Source organism: Eschscholzia californica, unplaced genomic scaffold (assembly GCF_041429995.1).
Source record: "Eschscholzia californica isolate CP2 unplaced genomic scaffold, dmEscCali1.0.p SCAF_6, whole genome shotgun sequence".
Lineage (NCBI taxonomy): Eukaryota > Viridiplantae > Streptophyta > Magnoliopsida > Ranunculales > Papaveraceae > Eschscholzia > Eschscholzia californica.
Window position 1 is genome coordinate 12,457,793 of NW_028238483.1, and position 25,119 is coordinate 12,482,911.

A 25,119-nucleotide genomic window follows, 5' to 3' on the forward strand; every position below is an offset into this window, starting at 1 on the left:
ATTATCTAAATAAAGATTCAACCAAACTTTATCTCATTATTATGGAACATACCGGTTAGAATGAAACAAGATTTAACCCAGATTGATAAATTTTGTCTTTGATTTCTTTCTTTGATCAGACAAGAAGTAAATTTTTTGTAGAAGTAGTTGGGGCAATTTAATGTTTGTGGAACTAGAGAGAAAAATTGAGATAACTTTTATTGTGTGTAGAACTAGAGAGAGATTTGAGGCAATTTAAAGGTCAGTTTAAACTGTAGAAGTAGAGAGAGAAAGTAAATATTACTTTTTCTCATGTAAACAACAAGAAATTACCTCTCCTATTGTTTATTCCCTTTAATATTAAAAAGTAATAAAGTGGGGGCCAGTTCACATGGGAAAAAGAGTATTTCTTTGTTTGACCTTACGAAAACGGTATAAGTGCCGTCAATTCATGACTTTTGTCAAATAGTCAAATCAGTTCTTTTTTATTCTTTTTACTTTTCAGAGAAGTCAAATTACCTATGTCAATTCATGTACCAACTGTACTTTTCTGATCTAAAGATCTTTTAATCCTAGCCACAAATTATATCAGTGACTAGGATTAAAAGTAATGATGTTAAATTACCAAAAGACCAACCTTTTATATTCAATTGTGGTCATTGAAATCAATGGCTTAGACTGAATCTCGAATTTAGACTTTTTTCTCTTTGATGGAAATTTCAGACTTATATAACACTCATCCTTATTCTAAACATCCATCCTTCTTCTAAACACTCATCCTTCTTCCAAAAACTTAGTTTTTTCATCAAATAACTTCAAGTTCTTCTTTCTTCAACATTTGAAGTTTATTTGTTAAAATTTCTTCTATAAGGTATGTAAAAGATACTATATAAACCCTATGATCTTTGTATTTCTAACATTTCATGTAATTTCTTGTATTTTCAACATCTTCATGCTATTTTATTTGAAATGTTTTATTGCTTTTACTTTGTAGATTAGATAACATACATGAAGGATGTACATGGAAAATCGATAGCTGTAGAAGAGTCGGATAATGATTTAGAGGTAGAAGAAGATTTTGATGGAAGTGAAAAAGACGTGGATAGTTCAGAGATTAGTTCAGAGGATTTACGAACGACCTTCCAATATGAAACACAATATGATGATCCCGCCGAAGTGTACGAAAAATTTAGAAAGTGTGGGGCTATAATGGGATTTCCAATCTGGAAGCGAAGTAGTAAAAAAAATGTTGATGGATTTGTTGCATACATTGCTTTCACTTGTGGTCGAGAAGGAAACAGACCTAGCAAAACTGAAAATGTCTTGAGACCTAGAGCAAAGTGTCATACAAATTGTAAAGTTTCGATCAGAATCACTCTTGACGTAGATATGAAATAGAAAATTACTACATCACACCTTGATCACAACGATGTTCTTACTCCTACCCAATCTAGATTCTTCAAATGCAATCGAGTTATTAATCATTCCGCCAGAAGAAAATTAAAATTACAAGAAAGAGCAGGAATTCGAACAAATAAGAGTTTCGGTGTGATTGTTGAAGAGGCACATGGTATGAAAATTTACCTATCACAAAAAAGAGATGCACGAAATTATGTAGATTCTCTTAGGCGAGCCCGTCTCGGGGAAGGTGATGTCGTTACACTACAAAGTTATTTTTTGAAGATGCAGTCAGAAAATAACGATTTCTTCTATCGCATGGACCACGATGAACGTAGTCATCTTGAAAGAGTGTCTCGGGGAAGGTGATGTCGTTACACTACAAAGTTATTTTTTGAAGATGCAGTCAGAAAATAACGATTTCTTCTATCGCATGGACCACGATGAACGTAGTCATCTTGAAAGAGTGTTTTGGGCAGATGCTAGGAGAAGAAAATGTTGCCAAGAATTTAGAGATGTGATTACATTCGATACGACTTATCTAAGTAACATGTATGAAATGCCTTATTCTCCATTTGTTGGAGTTAATCATCATGGTCAAACAATCTTACTTGGTTGTGGTCTAATCTCACATGAGGATATCAAATCATTTGAATAATTGCCATTGCAAAAGTGTTTCCTAGACCTAGGCACAGATTGTGTTTATGGCATATTCTCAAAAAGTTGCCTGAAAAATTAGGTAGAAATAAAAATTATGAGGCTATTAGTCAGACAATACACGAATTGGTATATGATTCACAGTACAAAGTTGATTTTGAGGAAGGATAGGTTGAAATACTTCAAAAGTATGATTTGCATCAACATAGGTGGCTTTATGAAATTTATGAGTCAAGACATAGTTGGGTCCAAGTATACCTTAAGATTTCTTTTTGGGCCTGTATGTCAAGTACACAAAGAAGTGAAGGTGTTAATGCATTTTTGATGGTTATCTCCATCGTAAAACATCTTTACACCAATTTGTTGAGCAATACGGTCGTGCAATAGGAGATAAAACAGAAAATGAAGCATTAGCTAACTTTAAATCATACTCACATATGATTCCGTGTGTGACAAGATTTCGGATGGAGAAACAAGCTCAAGCAGTCTACCCTAATAAGAAATTCCAACAGTTCCAGCAAGAATTAACTTCGTTGTTATATCTTTTTCTAGGGAGAGTTCGTCAGTTACACCAGTATGTAGAACATGACATACTAGATCACGGTTTTATTGGAGAAAAATATCGTAAAACAGTGACATTCACTGTTTCATTTAGTCAACCGCAACAAGCAATATCATGTAGTTGTGTATGTTCGAATTTAAAGGTATATTGTGTAGACATGCTATGTATGTGATTGTAAACAATGGTTGTGATCTTCTTCCAAATAAGTATATTCTACGTCGATGGAGAAAAGATGTGAAGAGAGCACACACAAAGATGCGTGTTGGCGGTGAATATTGGGGTGTAAGTCCCGATCTTATTCGTTATGATCAACTATGTAGGTCATTTGAAGAACTGCCTGACTTATTTGTGACGACGACAATCGATGTCAAAGGTACATTAAATGGTGTGAAAAATAAAAGAAATCAATACCTATTTATAGGTCTAGTGGTGATCCAACTCATTTGAATTTTATTGTTAATGTTAGTGTTAATGTTAATGCTAATGATGATGAAGTCACCTTGCGTGATCCACAACGCAATACATGTAAGGAGAGGCCTAGGTCTACAAGGTTGAAATCTACATGGTTCAATTCCAAAGCGTCAAAAAAGAAAGATTCGGGTAATGTTTTTCTAATCGAAGATTGTTTCGGTTATCTATTTTCAAGTTCATAACATGTAACTCTATAATGTCTTTTTTTGCTTGTAAAATCTTGGTGGTCCATCTGAGATGTCGGCTACTCAAGAAAGCAATGATGCATCATCAACTCAAGGAAACAATTATTTTAATCAAACATACGGACAATATGTCCAATTTGATCCTTATGGAAGTGTGATTGTTTCTATATTATATCAATACATAGGTGATAATCTTTAACATCTTCAGAAGTTAATGTAATACAATTTCCTTTTGTTGTAAAAGGTTTGAACACAATATGGACTGTATCCGTCACCGGATTTCAACTTTGGAGAGCTCTTACAATAAGTCGATCGAAGGAATGATAGTTTAGATGAAAATTCAAGTTTACTACATCTTATTTACATGTTGGTTAATTTAGTTTACTTTTATTTTTTGAGAATTTGAGGATTTGGTCATTTAGCTTAATGGAATTTGACTTATTTTCATAAGAATTTTAGTTTATTTTCATGGAATGACACAATATGACTTAAAACATAGAACATGTCAATGTTATTAATCCATAAAATAAAGACAAATACAATCTAATATGAATTAATTTTTTTCCATAGATGCAAAAACCTTTGTAACTGACGTTGTGATCTTTACGGATTTCTTCTCGACAATTTGAGCCAATTTTTCAAACATGTTTTTGAGTTCTGCCACTTCCGCCGATGACGTGGTTCCTTCTCCTACTACAATCTTATCCGATTTAGTCTTCTTATCCGAATCAAATGACTCACTTTTATCTACACGAAATACTTACATTCTCGCACCGAACAATTAAAAAATAGACGTCCATTATTTGAATCATCTTTGACAACTCGTAACCAACGGATTTTACCTTCTCCGCATTTGGGACATTTTTTTATCGGACATTCAATGAAGTTGTGTCCGGCTTCTCTGCAGCTATAGCACATCCCATCGTTATACCCACTCGTGGCTACATATTCAAATAAAAAGATAGAATGGATCAACCCATACAAAATTTGCAATTTAGAATTGTAAATTATTTACAGAGTTATTATGACATTTAAAAGACCCAAATTAAACATTTTTGTCCAAATTAGTTTCTAGAATTTATATCCTATAGATTAAACTCGAGAAAACAAAATTTAGATTTGACAAAAAATTATAAAAAACTCAAAAATATTCTAAACTTGGGGTTGGACAAAAATGAAGTAAGGATGAACTTGGGTTTGAGTAAAAAACCTCAAAAGATCATGAGTTTTTTAATCCAAACCTCCAATATGATAAAAATGTGGGATATTTAGCGTTTGGGTCAAGGATAAGTACCGGCTTTAGTGTTTAAGTCACAAGTTTGTCCATTATAGCCTTTGGGTCACGGACTAACAGTTGACCCCGTTGACCGTTAACGAAAGTTAACTACCGGCTGAATTTAGTGCGAATCACTATTTTACCCTAAAACTTAAATAGAATTCACGAAATGAGTCGACTATTTTACCCTAAAATTTCTCTCACCAATGCACAACTCCTATTCTCTGCTTCAATTGATCCACCCTTATTAAAACCCTAATTCTCCTCCTCTCAGAACTTTATTATAAGGTGAAATTTCTTGAAATTCCCCAAATTTTATTAAAAAGTCTCTATGCTTTCTCTTCAAATTCAACCCTTTTCTCAATCTTAATTGCTTGAATTTCAGTGGTTTATCAACAATCAAACTTAGGTTTTTAGGAATCATGGGTGGAAGAGGTACTTTAAGATTATTGTCCCAATTAACAAGTTCTAATGCTCGCCCATAAGAAGTATCAACAGTTTTAAATCGATCAGTGTGATTGTTACAAGAACGAGATAGAAAATTCGGTGGAAGCCCAATATCATGTCCGATATGAACAAGTTTTGATAAAAGAAGACGATGATGAGTTGATAACATGAGAAGTTTTGTAGTTTAATGGCTAAAGCAGTTGAAATTGAAGATTTCAGGGCTAATTCTTGAGAAGCTAGGGTTTGTGCTTTAAGTGTTAAACAAACACAAAGATGATCTTGATGAGTAGATGAAGATGGGATTGTGAATGTTTGAAAAATTGTTGGGTGACGATGAATCATTGAGAGAAGATAACGAGGTTTTCGAAGAGAAAGATAAGAACAACATTTTGAGAGGATTTGAATTGAGATATAATGTTTAGATTTGAAAGAATTAGGGTTTTGAGTTTTTGAACAAAACTTATTTTGTTTTGATTCACTAAATTCTTATTTAAGGTTTAGGGTAAAATAGTAATTCACACTAAACTCAGGCGGTAGTTAACTTTCGTTAGCAGTCAACGGGGTCAACCGTTAGTCCATGACCCAAAGGCTATAACGGACAAACTTGTGACTTAAACACTAAAGCCGGTACTTATCCTTGACTCAAACGCTAAATATCCCTAAAAATGTTGGGAAAAAGGGTCGAGTTGACGCAGCGGATGTATAAGTTTTTCCCCTTTGTGTTAGTTACGAGGATAATATGAAGAGTATGTGGGTGCAATAAACAAAAAACTGAAAGTAAATAAGACAACGATTTTTAACGTGGAAAACCTTCTCAATACAAGAAGTAAAAACCACGGGACTCGTAGTCCAACCAAGTCAACTATAATAAACAAAGTAGTTACAGACTACGTCCACCCGAGACTCAGACCCTTCCCAAAAGAATCAATCTCAAACACGAAGAAACACGGAGAAACCCTCACAAGAAAGAACAAAATAGCCTAGAAATTTGCAGTCCAAAATGACCCTGAATTCACTAGGATTTCGGCCACCAAATCAATGTTGGGTTTTACAGCCATCTACTAATGTCTATGGCGGAAATAAGACATCATATGTCTAACATTATTATTCCCAGGATCACATGGATATAAGCCAATAATGCTAACTAAATAAAACTAGTTTGATGATAACCTTAATCGCTAGTTTTTCCCTCAAACCTTTCCTATCGCTTTTGAGAAGACCAAGAGCTTCAAACGTAGCTCCTCTACTTGGGACACGAGCAATCAACTTGATCTCCCACCTTGTTGTTAGCTAAAACTTCAATGGTGGTTGGATGAAGAACTCCTTCTTTAACTAGATAGATAGTTGGGAATTAGCTCACTTTCTCCTCTCTACTTTATGTGGTAGAGTAAGAAAGCTATATAAGAAATTTCACACCTTATTCTCTGCCCTAAGAGTCTTTATATAGAACCCTAATAGGAATCCACCTCCAATTAGGTTTCCTAAAAGACCCTTTAGAATAAGATTTAAGGAAATTGCCGAAAATAACAACTAGTTGATATTTTCTCAATTCCTTGAGGAGGTGACATCCAAACCTAGTCAAAATTGACAGATTTTATGTTCCTAACATGAGGAACCGACCCTCCAAAAATCAGCCCAATCCGAGCCCTAAAAATGCTCGAATCGGTTTTGGCCCAAAACCCCGTTTTCGGGCCTTTTGTACTATCTTTGCCTAATTTCTCTTTAGGCCTATGAGATATGTTTATGGGACACTCCCATGGTTATATCTCACTGCCACTAGTCATATCCTCCGATCAAATTGACACTCTTATGTGTAACCCGTTGTTGGATCTGGTCGAAGTTAGCCGCGAATTACTTCGTAATTCAACGATCGTAGTTGGTTTCTAGCTTAAACTCTACGACCCCTAAATCAACCAGACTTGATGATCTTCCTCATCAATTGTCCTAGCTGACAAATTGCTCGGATTGCATTCTTGGTCGAAGGACATCTCCTTCAATCAACGATCCCACCGTACAAATACTAGATGAATATGTCACGAACAGATCTGCCAAATTTCAGCTCAATCGGAGAAGAACTCACCGTCGGATTTTCCAAACAACAAAGACTGCGCGTGCTTAAAAAGTTCTACCCCGCTCTTCTCGGCAACCTCCTTCTCTCCCTTCTTCTCTTGTGCGTTTCTAATTGTGTTGCATGCTTCTAATTAAGATTAAGGAAGTATTTATAGACTTACCCTTAACTCTAATTCCACCGTCATAAGTAACTTACGGCAGACCTCAGGTTCAGGAAAGCGTAAGAGAAATTTAAAACATGTGTATAATATAGGTGGCCTCATTTTTTGAATGCGCTTCGGGCCACCAAAAAGTCAGTGCCGGCCTTGGATATATATTATGCTAACATTTTTAATATTTTTATAGCATTTTGCTGAATCTAACAACATAATATCATTGGTAAAAAAAATTTAAAATTTTTCTTGTAGTATGCTTTGATTTTTGCATACATTTTGGCAACTCTACCAACATCTTCTATACTCTGAAAAGTCTATCATATTCTTACAAACATTAATAAGTTGGATTTAACTACAATAGAAGTATGTAGATTTCCCGCAAAGTTTTACATTTTTATTATTTTACATCGATGTTTTCACACCATTCAATGCTTATTTATTATGTAAATGTACATGTTACCCGATCATGAAACAGATATTAGCGAACAAAATTTTACTACCTCTTTTATGAAATGAAGAATAACTACGAAAGAGTCATGTGATCCTATCTTCACTCATGTAGGCCAAACAATATATGGATATACTCAAAGATAATAAAAAAATTATGTTTAAAATCGCTGTGGTATTTCTAGCATTTCTGTGTCATCTTTTAGTATTTCCCATTAACTCTCGACATTTTTAACGTATTTCATGATATTTGTACCGAATCAAGTTAATTCAAATCTTCTCCTTTGCGCTTGTATTATTAAATCTTTGGCTAACATTTCGTGTAAAAAATGCTTACAGTTAGATTCGACCACAAGTTCGTCCACGTGCAAAATCACATACATCCACGACCTCGTCTGTAAATTTGTAAGATATATAAGTGTTAAAAAATGTAAAAGAAACGAAATGTCAAACTTTAAGGAAAATGTGCACAGTTCTACTGCCAATAAAGTCATTTTAAGAATAACGCTGTTATGTTTGTAAAATATGTTATTTGTTGTAAGACTATAGACGGTGTTGCCGACTGTAAAACAAAACACGCTCATCCAAAATTACAAAACATAAATGATTTTCTGGGTAAGTCAGAAAATCATAAAACAAAAATATGTTGTTAAAAAAAAAAAAATTATGAGAGTATACATAGAGTTCGCAAAATATATAATTACTTTTCATGCAAATTTTGTTGAGAAAACAAGATTGTAGAGAGAGAAATAGTGGGACAAGATCTAAAGAATTTTTTTAAGATAAATATTGATATCCTAGCTTTAAGAATAAGAACAACAAAACCAAGCACGGTGCAACAATCTATCGTTGAAAAAAGAAACGAAAATATTGTAATAGAAGAAATTTAATCCATTGAGCATCGATCATGTTCTTCTAGGTTTTCGGTTTTCTCCAAGTGAAAGACTAAAGTACATGGATGAGTTTTCCTTGTGTTTTCTCCAGGTTTTCTCTCGGTGAACTGAAGAAGATAGAGTTATGATCGATTTTCTTTGGGCCAAAAGATTATGGAGACATTCCTTTAAACGGGAACGACAACATTTTTTCGAGATGGAAACTTCTTATCGAGGAATTATTTTCATGAAAACGAGAAGATTATTTGTATCTTCTAATGAATTTATTTTCTATTAAATATTATTTTTGGGCTCTAAACACATTGACCTTGTGACTTTGGACCTAAAATCGATCCCCCTTTTCATCATTAGTTGGTTTTTGGGTTTATGTTCTTTATAATAAAAGAGTCGTTGTTTATCATATACATTTCTTCATATTAGTTGTTTTAACCTTAAAAGCTATGAGTCTTTTATGTGAAGCTGGTAAATCTTTCACTAAACGAGCCGGTATTACTCATTGTTGGGATTAACTATTTTATATTTTCAGTTTCTTGAGAGGATTTAGTTTGTTCACTTTGATTGTTTTGATTGGAACTGGTTGGTCATTCTTGAAAACCTACTTACAAGACAAAGAAAAGAAGGTTTTGATGATTGTAATTCCTCTTCAAGTTGTTGCCAACATTGCCTAAGTTGTGATTGATGAAGGTGGTCCTTATGCTCAAGGATGGATCACTTGGAAACAAGTTTTTCTTCTTGTCGACATTGTTTCTTGTTGTGCCATTCTTTTTCTAATTGTTCAGTCGATTAAAAGTCTCCTTGAAGTTGCAAGAACAGATGGAAAAGCTGCATTAAGATTGATGATTAACACTTTTAGACTACTACATTGTTGTGAATTGCTTCATCTATTTCAGGCGGGTTGTGGTATATGCAGGGGAGACTATTACCTGATATCGAAATCTTTGGACAAGTGGTGTAGGTGCAAACTAATTCATATCTATAACTATCATGGAACTTCTTATAGTGAAGAGTTTGCAAACCTAGGTTGCAGTAGTTCGCAAACCGAGTTTGCAGGAGTCTTCTATGCGAACCAAGTTTGGAGGATTGTCAACCCAGTTTCCAGCTATAAACTTGTGCAAACTCAGTTTATGGAAGAAATTTTTAAAACTGATTATGAAAACTCAGTTCATAAAAGAATTGTTTCAAACTCAGTTTGCAGAACATAAAAGGTGAAAGAACGTTATTTTTATCAGCGTTTTTTTTTTAAATGAAAAAGTATTGAGAGATGATCTTGTTAGAAAGATAATGAAACGTCCGTTCTAAATATATAAATTTCATAAAAATCCGATATCTTAAGAAAAAGTAATATAAATTAAAAGTTTAAAGAGAAGATAAATAAAAAATTTAATTACACAAAATGACAAAATGGTATTTTAGTTACTGGGAAACCGCCTTGTGCTAATTCTGCCAATCCCAAGGCGGTAGTTGTTGCTTTACGTCTCTTCCACAGAGACCTCTATAGGATGTGTGTTAGCTCAACATGATGATTCAAGAAAAAGAGAAAGAGTCGTGTACTACATTAACATTAGCAAAACTCCGATTGACTATTAAAAAGAAGTACACGCCGTTGAAAAAGACTTGCCTGACAGTAACTTGGTCGTACAAAAGCTTCGCCACTATATGCTGGCTCACCCGCTCAAGCTCTTGGAAAAAATGGATCCACCAAGAAGGGGTATGCACTAACGCCTATATTACATTAGTAAGGTCTCGTAGAGCCTTTGAGAGTCAAGTAAGGGGCGCCCACTTGACCCTTACTAATGGGCCTCCCCTGGTGGTCAAGTGACTTCGTCTCTTGTTCCATTCAAGCCATACCATATGCTTTAGGCGCGGACCAAGATACAGATCCCCCAATAATATACCGGTGGTGGATCCCCCAAAAGAGGAAGTAGTTTTTCTTGTTGACCAAGAAGTAGTCCAAGAAAGGTATAATCCTTTTGAAACTCCGTCCCTATCAGAAAATATTAAGTTGCAAGGCCAGTAGTAGAGTATCCAGTTCAATATCAAAGCGTTCGGGTGAAGGCCATAATAGTAATAAACAAAGGAAACAGACTGAGAACACGAAAGCGGAGGTAAAGGACTGTGATGCGTCGTAACAAAGAAACAAATAAAAGACCTTAGAGGGGCGCAGACGATTCATTACCTTGATCCAAATCGAAAACAGCATCCCTATTAAATCGATACCCCATAGACGCACTCATTTATGCAGGGGGGAAGATAAGAGAATCGGTAGAAGGAGTTCGGACGAATTCAGTTGTGTATCAACTTGAACTAAAAACCATAAAGTAGAGGCAGAGAGCGGAGACAGGCTACTTTCTAACAACCATGCTAGCAAGCGCATACTTTCTTCCTTGATTTCTTTCTTTCAAACCAACCTTGACTATTGAGATTATCCATCTTTTCAGAACCGGAATAAAAGTAGTTACCACCTTCTTCCTTTGCTTATATCCTAAGATCTCTTTACTAAGTCATTTCACACTAAGCACTGAGAACAAGGGATTGATCTCGTACCGTGCTACTACCTTGACCTAGGACTCACATCAGATTCTGAACTGCAAAACTAAAGCTTGCGAGATTGCTTGGTACCCTTTGCACTCTTTGCAAGCCTTTTCACCTTGGACTTAGACTGCTACATTTAGCCCTTGCCCCGCACCTTCATGCGACCTTGCTCTATTTCTTGTGCTGTTTTTTGACTTGAATGATAATTATGAAATATGCCTTGCTCTATTTCTTGTGCTGTTTTTTGACTTGAATGATAATTATGAAATATTTGATGTTTTTTTTTGTAATTATTTCAAATACTATTTTGACCCAAATAGCTAAAACCTTGATGTAATCATGGAATTTTCTTTAAGACGATCCAATAAAATGTTATTTTTCACAATAAAATAGGATAAGTAGAGATCGATTTTTTCTGTAGATTATTTAATTTAACCATTTCAAAAGAAAAAATAACTGAAGGGCGAGTTTTTGCGATCTCCCTCTCAGAGGAAACTACTTAGCGGAATATGAGTCCTAATGTCTTCCCGAGCAATGTTGGAAAAGTCAGCAAGGGGGACTAGTCGGCGGACTTGGGACTAGGCATAGTCGCTACTAGTCGTATTTACACGGGACTAGTCGTAGAATATAAATATATAATTATATATAGGTATAAATATAAGTATTTGGTCTTGATGAAGTATAAACACTAAAAATTCATCCCTAAGAAGCACGCATAATTATCAACAAGTTCTACAACATTAATGAAGTATAAAACACTAACAACTAACATTTATTTGAGTTTATAGAGAAAAAGAGTAGAATATGGGTTCTAAAAAGAAATAGTAAAAAAAGATTGAGAAGATAGAGAAACTTGGAATCTTATTTGGAGAGCAAGAAAACTTCAAAATTACTTCAATCTGGTTATAATGATATTTGGAGGGGAGAGGAAGGGTGAAAAGCCGAATGAGCAAATCCTAAACCACCTTTGTCGATTTGAGCAAAAGAAAAAAAGGCTCAGCTAAATAATACCGACTGGCCCGACTAGTCGACTTGGTCCTAGTCGGACCAAGTCGGGGATTTACTCGGAATTCCACGGGACTAGGGTTTTGGCTCCTAGTCGAGTCGGCAAAATGGGAACTGAGGAGTAGTCGGGGTGTACTCGGGGATTAATCCCAACTATTTCTTCATAGTTCCCGGGTATAGAATACAAGGCCTGGTAGGTCCAGTTCCTTTTCTTCCCTCTGTTAGAAGACATCGGAACTTGTTACCATTAACTGCAGTAACCATTACTATGCTTAAAATGGTCCATTTTTTTTTAACTACTTTCTGCTTTTCCGTTGTTAAAATAGCTTACACCAATATACAGAACTTCATATATTAATTGCAAGTTTGGATTCATTTAGGTACAACTTACAAGTTTTGAACAGCGGCTATGACTAGTTTGGTACCGCTATGAGAGATATCAGTTGCAGTGAGATATGGTGAAAGGTGGATTAGTTAGGAACGACAGCTTCGCCCGACGGATTTTGATGCTTGGTAAGCTTTTTTAAGATGCATGCGATGGCGATTTTGGCCCCAATGGAGGAGTGGCCACGGGAAAGGCATACAATACCTCCAAGGAGTAGCAAACCGTTGGCTACTACTTTTTTGGAAGGTTTTCGAAGGAGTTTCTTCTGCTGTTGTACTTCTTTTCCCTGTCTAGATCCGTTACTGGCTGACGAGCTTGCTCCAAGGCCTTGATTTCCAGTCTCGGTTTCGAGTCCAGGTGGAACCTAAATGAGGAAGGAACAGGTAATCATTAACATTATAGTATTCATTGTGCGTTATAAACCCAATAGGAATGTGGTATCTGAAGCGAGATTTCTTGGCCATTCTTTGGTAATTGCTTCTAGATTCGGACAATTAAGTTTCATTTTCACGATAATCATTTCTAGCAACACTACTTACAAATTAATAATACATCAATTATTATAAATTTAGCGGTTAAACTTCTGATTACTTCAAATCTCAAAATCTCAAACCATAATAAAAGTTATCGAGACGGCAATGATGTGAAGATCACGATGAAGATAAAATTTATTAATGCATACATAAACTAACTGATTTTGGTCAATGGTTTTAGTGATACAAGTTGTCGTATTGAAGTAATTGATATCTACTTTAATAATTTAACTAATCATTTGCACAGCGACAAGAAAAAAGCGGAGCCGTGGAGATGATAAGTATTACTTATGTAATCTATCATTCCTAACGAGGCCTAGTCCCAATATAAGTCAGCTTGTTTACCAGTGATGTCTCCCTAAAACATAAATGTTTTTGTTTTCTAGCGAAGTTGATTTTGAAGTTAATTTCAGTGTACCACAGTCCATGCTGAAAAGCTTTTATATTCTAGGGAAGGGCTTGCAACAAAACTTGTCGAGAGGTGCCATCTATAAGTAAAACAATTGTTTTTCTAACTTCTTACACTTATTTAACTTTTCCTCTTTCTGCCATCAGTTAAAGATGAGAACTAGTTGAGAATTGGAATACAAGCCATGGAATCACAGAAAACATGTCCCAATAGAAGAGAGAGTTCTAAATAATGAGATAAGGATTATGTATCAAGCGGAATTTGGTTTGGTGTTATAGACTTACAGTGAATGTAGTCGACAAGACGCACAATTTATTTGTCCATGAGGGAAGTGCCCATCTATCGGTTGATGGTCTTCTAGAATCTAGGCCCCAACACGAGATGGTGCCTAACGAAATGACCTCGGCCGAAACAGCATACAGTTATAGTATCTGATCTAGTAGTTGAATGTAGTAAAAGTGAAAACCTAGTGGATGGGTCGAATTTCAATTTGACGAGTAAAATTTCACATGCTAAACAGAAAGGTAAACCTAGGTATAGAATTCTTGAAAGTGTTGTACCTTCTGCAAAAGAGTGACTGCGTTCTTGACAAAACTAGATTGAGGATGGTGAATGGAAGAGTATTTGCGCAGTGCTGCATCCATTTTACAAACGTAACTCCATATGCCCTTAGCAAAAGCTAGTTTCGCCATTTCTACATTCAGCCCTGCATCTTCTTGGTGCACCATTTTGATCTCACACGCGTTCCGGCCAGGTACTGCATTCACAATATTCATAAGCATAAACTAAGAATATCTGAATTAAAAAAAAAAAAACTTCATAACAGATAAGATCTACTAGATTTGCTTATATTCGCATTCTCTTCAGCAACCACAAGTGGTTTCTCCTCCATGCTCCCATCTATGGGATCTTTCAGCAATGTAGATCTTGAGGTAAACCAATAAGTGACTCAAGTTGTCAGAAGGATTTTCAAATTAAACAAAGGCTAGTGTGGATCAAAAAGATTTTCAGCAATGTGAATCTTGAGGTAAACCCAAATTAAAAACTTAGGTTTTAAAACGGCATCATACTTCACATGTTTCTAGCGATTCACATGGCATTATCAAATGATACAAGTCTTGGATAAGAATCTACAACGCACTAGAACACCCTTGTTGACGATCTTTTACTCCGACATTCTCTAAAGTCCTAATTAAACGAAGGCAAGTGGATTTTCAAAATGTTGAGTTTCATAGCAGATCGTTATATCAAAGAAATCACATACTTGCAAAAGATAAGAATTACGAATAGCCAACTTGCCTTTCTTGATTCTCCAACCTGATCTGAAAAACCCAACACGTACATATTTTTTTTGTCTTGTTACCAACTCATGTTCACAGTCCTAAACATGGTCATCAAAAGGAAAATATGAGTAAGCAAGGAAACTAAGGCAAGCACAATGAAGAGTAAGTATAAGAAGTTGGACATTAGCAGTGTGTATGCACTACACTGCATGTGTGGGTGGGTGTCAGGATCACAACACAAGCTATCATAATTAATAAATGATTCTAATAAACTTCTGGTGGGTCCATATGAAAATGATATGAGAATGCGACCAATTTCTTAGGTAGAACAATCACTAAAATCATGTAACTCTTTACTCAACAAGAAATTGGTCTAAATTTTTAGAAGTAAAAGGATGGACTATTAACGTTTTAGAAATTTTGTGAGTGATCTACATGGCGAACATACTGCCCTCGCAGAAAATTAGTCCTCAAACCATCATGTGAGCCTGAGAAAGGAAAGAATTGTATGGGGATCTTTCCTCCCTCTCTCTGTACGTGTGTGGGTGTGCTCTTCAACCTATGCTATTACAATATAGACAAGTGGTGTTCCTTGATTTTTTTTCAATTTGCACACCAGCTATCACCGTAGAACACAACAAAGAAAAGGATCTAGCTATTGTCACTACAAAAGAAGTCCACTGAGAATACTTCAAGAAACCATAAAAACCATAAAAACCCCGTTCTTTAGTTTGAAAGGATTAGAGGAGTGGATGTTCCTAGCTCCTGTGGTAAGGAGCCAAAACAATAAAAGGGAGATTTGCTGTTTGGACTCCCTTTCGTATAATTGATTTGCTGTTTGGACTCCCTTTTTCCAGAGTTGCACTTTGGACTCCCTTTTGACGGAATCACTCGAGAATATTCCGTTTCCACAATAATACTTTAACTAATTCCCAGTTTACCCTTATATAATTAATATTGCACTTTTGACCCCCTATTATTTGACTCATCTTCTTCTTCTTCTATCTTTAACCCATCTTCTTCCTTATAAACCCTAATCACTTAATCACTCAATTGAGATAATACACTTATATTGGACTTTTTACTATGTGTCTACTAGCTTGTGCATCAATGTTGAATAATATTTGGGCGTAAACCAATGAATCCCTAAAAAATGATTGGATTATTGGATACCAGTTGTTCTTACCCGAGAGATCTAGAGAGAGACACAGCAAAGTGAACTCTTCTTACTCACAACAAACCAATCTACCCAGGCAACCAATTCTTTTTTTAATTTCCATGGATGACTAACTTGTGATTTCTCTACTTGAAAGAAGATGAATTAAAACTACAACTTCCTGTTTAAGAAATTAAATTGGTGGGGGTATGAAATTGATGCCACAACAATTTTTTTTTTTTTTTTTTTTTCTGGAGAGATGCCACAACAACTGATCTATTAATTTCATGCCTTTTTTAATACTCTCTTGACATTTCCGTTACTCCAAACAGTGGTATATTTGAAATTGTAATTTTGTTAAAGGTAATGGGTAGATGATTGATGGTGGTTCGAATTTTTGATGACAAAATCAAATGTTTGGATAACTCGGAAGATGAAGTAAACTACGAAATGGTTGTTGATTTTGTTTAGTTGTAGAAGGATGTTTGTACTATGATTTCAATGTTCTCCTAGAAAAAGTTTGATAATCTCAAAATGAATAAGAAAATTAGTTTGTATTAAAATTTCATTAATTAGAAGATAAAACTTGAAGTTCTTATAACAATATATAAGAAATTGATCAATAATTCTTCGTGAGGAGGAAAATAGAAAGTGAGCTTGTGTTTTGGATTGGATATGGGAGAAATTCTGGATTTTTTGGTAGAAGTGAAGTTGAAGAAGATGACTTAAACAAACTAGGGAGTCAAAAGTGCAATATTGATTATATAAGGGTAACCTGGGAATTGGTTAAGGTATCATTATAGAGACGGAATATTCCTAAGTGATTCCGTCAAAAGGGAGTCCAAAGTGCAACTCTGGAAAAAGGGAGTCCAAACAGCAAGTCAATTATACGAAAGGGGGTCCAAACCGCAAATCTCCCACAATAAAAAAACCCGTTCTTTAGTTTGAAAGGAGAATACTACAAGAAATCATAGAAAAAATTGTCTACATAGATTATAGACTTTGACTGAGTTCATGTGATTTCAACGAGAACATTTAGAAAATGAGAGGGAGCATGTCTAATTTAAACAGAGCAACACGCATGTGACTCCAGCTAATATATTTCTAACAAGTAACAACTTCAATAGTAAGTAGTAAGTACTTGCATGACTAGATTGATAAGGCTAACCTTGATATAACAGTAAAAAGTCTTATCTTTCCCTTCCCATATACGCCAAGCCAAAACGTATTCTCTTGGTGTGAGAAACGGGAACTTTTTTACTGTTTTTCCTATTTCAGTTCCATTGTTTTCATCTATCTGCAGTTGGTCATCCTCAATGATCATCTTGTCCCATTGTTTCCTGTACTCATTGTCCATGTAAAAGTCTCTTAATATCTCAGTTGAACAATTCTCAAATACTGTCACGCTCAAGTATTTCAGTGGACCATCCTGCAAAGTGCAAAGGAGAAATTAGAATCACCGTCATGCCGTTGCTGTAAATGTTCAAATTTTTAACAAATACTGTAATTGTTGACTAGATTATTAAATTTTAACTACATTGTGTTGAAAATAATTCATCAAGCTACTATGAAATTTGGGAAAATGATATGGTGGTATTTTCCTTTAGTAGAAATAGATGAGTATATAAATTAAAAAATTTAACAAATAGAAGGTATAGCAGATCGAGAACCTTTGGCTTGCAATATTTGACGTCATAAGTAACAAGATTATTTCTTTTGTTCACAACGTTATCCCATTTCTCATCTTCGTTCTTTTCTTCCAAATCTTCGACTAAGTTTCTCAAGTCCACGTCAGATACAATTTCCGAGATACTGCAAGGGAAAAAAAACTCACTTGTTGGTCCTATGTATGTATGTACGGTTCACATTCTCTAATGTCAGAAATAGTCCACAAAACTTGAATCGTGTGAGACTCCGATGAATTTATAAGGGTAACCCTCAGACACAACTACAAGCTTGAACTTGACCTATTTTTATTTTCATTTTGAGTTTTAAGTTAGCTTGAAGACATCATATGCTAAAAAACTATCTAGCTTCAAAGAAAAACACATAGAGCTCCATGCAATTAGTACCCAAAAAAGCTAACGAGTTTGTCTTATGTCAAACTACATATACTATTTTGTATTCATTTTGAGTTTTAAGTCAGCTTGAAGACATCATACGCTAAAAAACTATCTAGCTTCAAAGAAAAACACATAGATCTTCATGCAATTAGTATCCGAAAAAAGCAAATGAGTTTGTCTAATGTCAAATTACATATACTATTTTTTTTCATTTTGAGTTTTAAGTTAGCTTGATGCTTGAAGACATCATATGCTAAAAACTATCTAGCTGCAACGAGAAACACAAAGGGCTCCATGCAATTAGTATCCTTAAAAAGTAAACGAGTTTGTCTAATGTCAAACTACATATACTATTCTTGAGCATATAAATTACAAAATACCACAATTCCTCTAACAAATCGAAAGTTACGTCCAATTATCCTAGATTCCACTGAATTCCACAATTAAACCCAAATCACAATATGATAATACCAAAACTGAAATACATCTTTTGTTTAACCACCCAAACGAAAAAAGTAATTCGATAGCTTTCGCATAGGAAGATTTATATATCCATTATCCAATACAAACTGTAAACCCATATAAAAAAAAAGTAACTGAATATCAAAATACACCAGATGTTTCCCCCCAACTTATTCCGGCAAGGGCTGAAATAATTCTAGGGCTAATCTTGTTATGAGCATCGTCTCATCATCTAAAATCACCTTAAAACTTAACAATTAAACTTTGAATTTTTAATTCCAACCCATTGATTTATAAATTTTGACAAGCTTCAGCTCTTTCTCAACCCATTGATTTATAAATTTTGACAAGATTAAGTTGTGACGTTCAAATTTTTCATACAGTCAAAACCCTAGAAAATTCAAGTAAATGAAGCACTAAGATGTTCAACAAGAGAGAGAGAAATGAAACAAAGGGTAGAGCTTAAAATTACCTGGATTGCGAATTTGTTGTAGTTGGAGAAGAATAACTAGATTGAATATCTGATTGAACTGATCTCCGAAGGTGAAGATTCTGAGTGAAAGTTCTTCTAATAAAGAATTGCCATAGTAAGATAAAAACTAGTACAAGAAGAGCAGCCCATCCACCATGGAAATTTTCCCTCCAGAATTCTTCAGATCCAATTAAAATATCCGCCAAATTAGTGGAAGAAAAAGAAATCCAACTTTTTTCCATCTCAATTAAAGAGTTGATTGAAAAGCATGGAGTATTTGTGAGTTCCTCTCTCTCTCTCTCTATAGTGCTAGTTTGTTTCTCTCTCTTAACTTGGGAAACACTCAAAGCTTGGATAGTTTTCGTCGGGAAGCGTACGATGCGCCGGGTATGACCCTCTCAGTCACTCGCCCTGCCTTCGAAAATAACAACGCTTTCTTGTTGGTCTGGCTTCCGATATGACATTTTTTACTACACCAATAAAGACAATACAGATTATCTAAAATGGATTTTTGAGTTAACGGTCCAAAATCTAGGGGGTAAACCCAAAAAAAATCCACTCTTGTCCAAAAATTAGTTGCAGGTCCAAATGTCAGTTTTTTTTTATCCCCCTCTTGCTCTTGGACGGGATATGCTGACGTTTTCATGAAAGAAAAAACTGATTGGTAAATAAAATAATTTACCAGTACACGAAAAATTCAAATTTTCAACAATTCCCGCCCAGCAAACCATTTCTTCCCGGAAAATAAAATAATTTCCCGTACACAAAAAATTCTAATTTCCAATTTTTTTTAAAATTTCAAATTTCCGTCGAAAATTTCAAATTTTTTTGGACGAAATTTCAAATTCCCGCCCAGCAAAAGTGTCTAGTACAGAAAAAAAAATTTCCAGTAAATAAAATAATTTCCCGCAAAAAATTTTGTTTTCCGGCAATTTTTCGGTGCCAGTTCCGTAAATTTCTGAACAGTACAGATTCTGATGGACGGGTTGTCAGATTCTTTTTTAGAAAAAAATTGTTTCTCGAGAAATTTCGATGGCAATTTTGTAATTTTCGATGGCATGAACGGTAAATACTTTATTTTTCAAGGGCCCTTTACGTAATTTTGAACCCCAAACTGACACATTGGACCTCCCTTTCATTTTTAGGCAACCGTGGGTGGGATTTTCATTTTGGGCCTCTTTTTGGACCAAGGGCCCAATCCCCCTATCTAAAATATAATAAAATATAAACTCTGGAGGAATAAAAACAGGGGGCATGGGCAAGGGGGTGCGAACAGTGCGGTCGCACCGCGCCCCTTTCTTGAATTTTTTTACACAATAACATACTTACAACACGATTTTAACATCTATAGAAAGTAGCTCAATTGGCGTGCTACTGGCCGAACACCCCAAGGGTCATGGGGTTCAAGTCATGCAAGCAACATTAAATATTTTTTTATCTATAGGTCACCACTAGAGACTTCAAGCTAGTTAGTAGGTTACATCGTAACTTTGGACGACTGGTCATTGGTGTTTTGTAAGTCCATTCAAGAGGTCTATTTGAAAGAGCTAGATGTCGATACGAAGTCAAACATAAAAATAACAAACTAAAATATTTGACGTTTCAATTTTTTTTACCCTCCATCCTCTTACCTCGCTTTCTTTTTTACTCCTCTAATTTAATAGGTCTGATTTTTTTCTCTATCAAATTAGAATCTTTCTTTTCTATTTTTCTATTGATTTTTAAGCAATTTTTTTTAATATTTATTGTTATAAATTCTGTAATCATATGTTTAGTTTGTTATATGGATACTATTACAATTCGTATAATGATTTTTTCGGTTCATTATTACCTTAAATACATCGTATATTTACTTTGAAAAATTATTTGGGGTGTGTGATTTTTTATGTTCTACTGCGATATAAAGGACCCCGATTAAAATTTCGCACCGGGCTCCAAAGGTCTCGGCCACGCCACTGAATAAACATTTTGAGAAAGAGGTAATAACTAAATAGGTCAAAATAATAGTATTGAAAATGAATTAAAAAAACACAAAACATTTAATAATTATTATTCAGGTGAAAAAATATACAGAGTCTAAATTACTTTTTTGTCATTTTGTGTAACTAATTTGTTTTTCTTAAACTTTAAATCTATATAAATTTTTCTTGAGATGTAGGATTTCTATGAAACTTATATATTTAAAAAGGATTTTTCATTAGCTTTCTACCAAGCTCCACATTCAATACTTTTTTTTAAGAAAAAAAATCAGAAAAAACGATGTTTTTTTCTGAATATTTTTCTGCAAACGAGGTTTGTAATTTTTCTTCTGAAAAACGAGGTTGCATATTTTCTTCTGCAAACCGAAGTTGCTTTTGCAATATTGCAAACAGAGTTTGCACAAGTTTATAGTTGCAAACTGGATTTGCAAAATCCGATCTTCATTAACTCTTTATACTTTCTCTAGTTTCAAATCTTTTGGGAAACCATGAAATTAACTTAAATGTTTTTTAAACTCATGAAGCATCTAATACATCATGTCAATCTAAATCTTGACCGAGGGCAATTTTTGAGTAGGGTTATATCACAAGTTTCCACTTATCACTTCCACCTAGAGAGAAACCAATAGTTGTAGTATCAATTGGCAAATACTCCACACCTTTTGTACCCGACTGGATCACCGATCATCCTCGAGTAACGTACTTTACATAAGACTACATACAAAAATAGATGCACTGTTCCAAAATCCCAATACAAACTTACCCATTTTCTTAAAAACATTCTAACTTAGCATCACCTCCATTAACATTAAACCAAACCATAGTGAAGAAGAAGTAAAAGTAAGAGTAAGAGATGGATTATCAGCTCTAATGAGATAAGAAAAAAAAAGGACCCATTAAACCATCACCAAGTGCACGATGCATTTCCCATGATGGTTGATTTTCAGGAAGTTGATCTTGAGATATTTCTACACATACCCAAAAATGTGAGACCCCAAATCCCCTTGCTTTGTAAAAAAGATGAAACAAGCAGAATCAACATCCCCTTTCTTTGAATAACGAGAATCATAATAGTCTATGAAACTTCAATTCTAAGAGGCATTTCATCAAACACATAACTTGCATTCTACATACTACAACAAGTACTATATATTAAATCTTTACACCTTTGGAAAGCATCAAATCTTTCCACCTTCTCAGCTAGTTTCAGTAAACTAAAGGGAAAATGATCTAGCCATGAAATCACTAGATAATCCAGCCATGAAATCATAACAAATCACAATTGAGAATTCGATAAACTAATAAATACATTGTAGTATCAACAAGATATGAAGCATCAATTTTTGAAGCAGTTTAAGCATCAGTAACCTTTAGGTTTTTTCTCCTCCACCACGAAACTTACACTCCCAAATACGTGAAGGAAACCCCCTCAGAAAGAACAACTCACCAAATTTGCAGGCGGTAAGGGATTCAAATGAGCTTAGCCCAAGAGAAGAAGATTTCTACTTCTTATCTGGCGTTTGAAACAACTTCATCAGATTAAAAGGAATGTGTGCTTTGATTTGATCGTCTAAGTGAGGAAGGGGAAAAACAAAACCCTATAATTCCTAACTATTGTTGAGAGATGAATTCGCAGGGGTATTTTTGGGACAAAATAAATATAGGATGACCTCAACAATAATTAGATATATTATTTTAAACCTGAACAATAATAACACATATTATTATAATATATTTCTAGTTATTTGGAAAAGTTGAGTGTTTTTTTAGTCACTATGCAAAATATTTTGACTCAATTAGTTATTTTCTATTTGATAAATTAGATTTGATTTATGAAACAATTTTGTTTTGAATTTAACATTTGACTTATTTGATTTTGGGTCCTTAATTTTCATCTCTGCCCTTTAACTACCATTTTGGATCGTCACATTTGACCACCTAACTCCGACTACCGTCACTCTTAACCACCAACACCATTTTTCCCGCTCTCTCTCTCTTTCTCCCTCCTTCTATATCTCTCTGTTCTTGCGAAGGAAGTCCACTAATAAGACTCACTACTTGCCCAATCCAAAGCAAGACATCTCCCGATTGATCCTTCAGTTAATCTCGTGGAATGATACTCAGAATTATAAATGTAATCTTGACCTGCATTATATTACCATCCTTTGGTTTATTTGGAAAGCTAGATGTGATCGATGTTTCCAACAACAAACAATAACACATGGTCAACTGATTAATCAGATCATAGCCTTTCTTTACTTTAATGACATTAGTATACCTATACGATCTACCTTGAAAGATATCACGTGGTCTCTGCCTATTAATCCGCATGTAAAATTAATACTGATATTTCATTTATAGATATCAATGAACCTGCAGGAATTAGCTGTATCATTCATAATCATAAAGCTTAATTTATAAATGCAAAGACTTGTTCCATCACTGTCACGAATGCTGAAGGAGGCGAAATTATATCTATTATATTGGGAATCAGGTGGGCTGCTAACTTAAAGATCAAATTCCTTCACGTGGAAAGTGATAATATTGTGATTCTCAATCATCTCAACCACCAGAGTAAATTGATAAACTGACAATCTAAGGTCCATGCTACATCGATCAAGAAACTTCTCCCGCAATTTCAAGGAATCATTTTTTCTCATATCCCTCGCAAAGGTAATGAGTTAGTAAATATCCTGGCTAAATTGGCAAGGATTCTTGATAGTAATTCTACTTGGAGTACTACTCCCTCTGTAATTAGTAATAAATATTGTAATAACTCTTTTATGTGTTAATTTATGGCACTTTCAACAAAAAAAAAGTGGTCAATATTTGGAAAACCAAATATTTTGTATGGACAACAACTTTATGTGGACAAATGATAAAATTGGAATCCTTATACGGACAACAGTTTTAGGGGACACTATCCTAATATTTCACTCATGCCCTCTAAAAATTAGAATTTTTTAGTTTAAGTCCACTCTCTCTAAAACTCTCCATTTCTTCTGCTACAAGATCAATTCAGGATCCCTCAACCATAATTTCTTACTCTTTTTAGCTTCCCCCATTTCAATCCCCTTCACCATCTAGTGCTTTAGTCTGTGTCGTCTCATTTTCCTCATCCTTGGTAAGGAAAGAGTATCCAAGAATCTCCCAAAATTAGCCTATAAATGTTGGTATCTAGAAGTAGAAATACATCAAAAACAACAATTTCTAGGATAATATTAATCGAGAGAAATTCTTCTCATGTATAGAATTAATTGTGACTGAGTTTTGTAATCTAGTTCTACGGTGTTTCTTTTTCAACTGAGTAATAAATTCTGATTTTCTTTTAAAAGCCCTAAATTGATATTGTTCATTCCACGCATGAGAGAGATCAGATATAAGATTTACAACAGTAACACCAGTCAAATAAGCAGAACAAGTCTTCAAATCCAAGAGACGATACAATTCCAGGAAGGCCTTGTACTATCTTCACGACTTTATCTAGGTCATTATGTAATAAAATTGAATTCGCGAGATCTATCAATGAATCCGAGAAATGAACCTTCTTCTTCGGATTGAGTTCTACAATCGCCATTGTCGTCGTCTATGATGATTGGATCAGCATAAGCAGAGTCATGTCTGAGAATTTAAGGGCCCTGTGCCAAATTGAGACCCTCTTGAGCGTTAATATTATGCTAGCAAATACTTTATATATCAACAAATAAAAATTTAAAACAATTCAATGATACAAAAGATATTAAATTGTTGACGAAACTAAACTCATTGTATAAAGTTTCTAAATAATCATTCCAATTATTTTCCAAGTAAATTTTCTGTTGTACGCAAATAGTATAGACAACTAAGTAATTAGACTCTTAGTTGATCAAAGAAAATGTAATGAATGTGAGATCATAGTCGAAACATGTAAAACTAAGATTTCACGTCAACATAGACTAACATAAATGTAACATTATATGAATTAAATCAATCTCGCGAGTTAGTGCTCTTACAATCTAATACATATTTTTGTTTTCTTCTTCAATCGCCAATGAGACTGTTAGAAAGTTTCAATATAGAAATTAGTTTTAAAGTTATAAAAGTCATTACATAGTTATTAATCCTGATATCTTTCCCTTCTAAAAATATAACAAGATTGAACAAATTAAAAAATGTTGATTGAACTCTTGATGTTTGATTTCTTCAAATAATCAGCTAAGCAATTTTGTTAAATCAAAGTTAATTTGAGATCCTGTTTACTTCGAACAATATAACTCAATCAGGATTGATTTGAAAATTCAGTAAATTTGAAAATGACTTT

General features: G+C 34.4%; 1 protein-coding gene and 2 pseudogenes across 1 annotated transcript; 1 reads left to right on the plus strand and 2 right to left on the minus strand.

Moving 5' to 3' along the window:
- Positions 1 to 4,711: 4,711 nt before the first annotated feature.
- Positions 4,712 to 5,463, minus strand: LOC147531779 (protein WHAT'S THIS FACTOR 1, chloroplastic-like; annotated as a pseudogene).
- Positions 5,464 to 8,159: 2,696 nt separating this feature from the next.
- LOC147531780 (protein CANDIDATE G PROTEIN-COUPLED RECEPTOR 7 pseudogene) lies at positions 8,160 to 9,506 on the plus strand (annotated as a pseudogene).
- A 2,909-nt stretch (positions 9,507 to 12,415) lies between these two features.
- LOC147531781 (uncharacterized) lies at positions 12,416 to 19,326 on the minus strand. The gene is made up of 6 exons (XM_086647737.1): positions 18,841 to 19,326; positions 17,514 to 17,655; positions 17,012 to 17,272; positions 14,704 to 14,785; positions 13,965 to 14,161; positions 12,416 to 12,826 (listed from the first exon to the last, which is right to left on the minus strand). The coding sequence occupies exons 1-6, from the start codon at positions 19,080 to 19,082 to the stop codon at positions 12,548 to 12,550; spliced, it is 1,203 nt and encodes a 400-aa protein (XP_086503863.1). The 5' UTR covers positions 19,083 to 19,326; the 3' UTR covers positions 12,416 to 12,547.
- Between the last annotated feature and the right edge of the window lie 5,793 nt (positions 19,327 to 25,119).

Coding starts and splice junctions, on each gene's coding strand:
- LOC147531781 (XM_086647737.1), bottom strand. CDS start 19,082: ATGGAAAAAAGTTGGATTTCTTTTTCTTCCACTAATTTGGCGGATATT. Junction 17,656..18,840: donor ACAACAAATTCGCAATCCAG/GTAATTTTAAGC, acceptor TTTCCCTTGCAG/TATCTCGGAAATTGTATCTG. Junction 12,827..13,964: donor CAGTCACTCTTTTGCAGAAG/GTACAACACTTT, acceptor TTCCTCATTTAG/GTTCCACCTGGACTCGAAAC.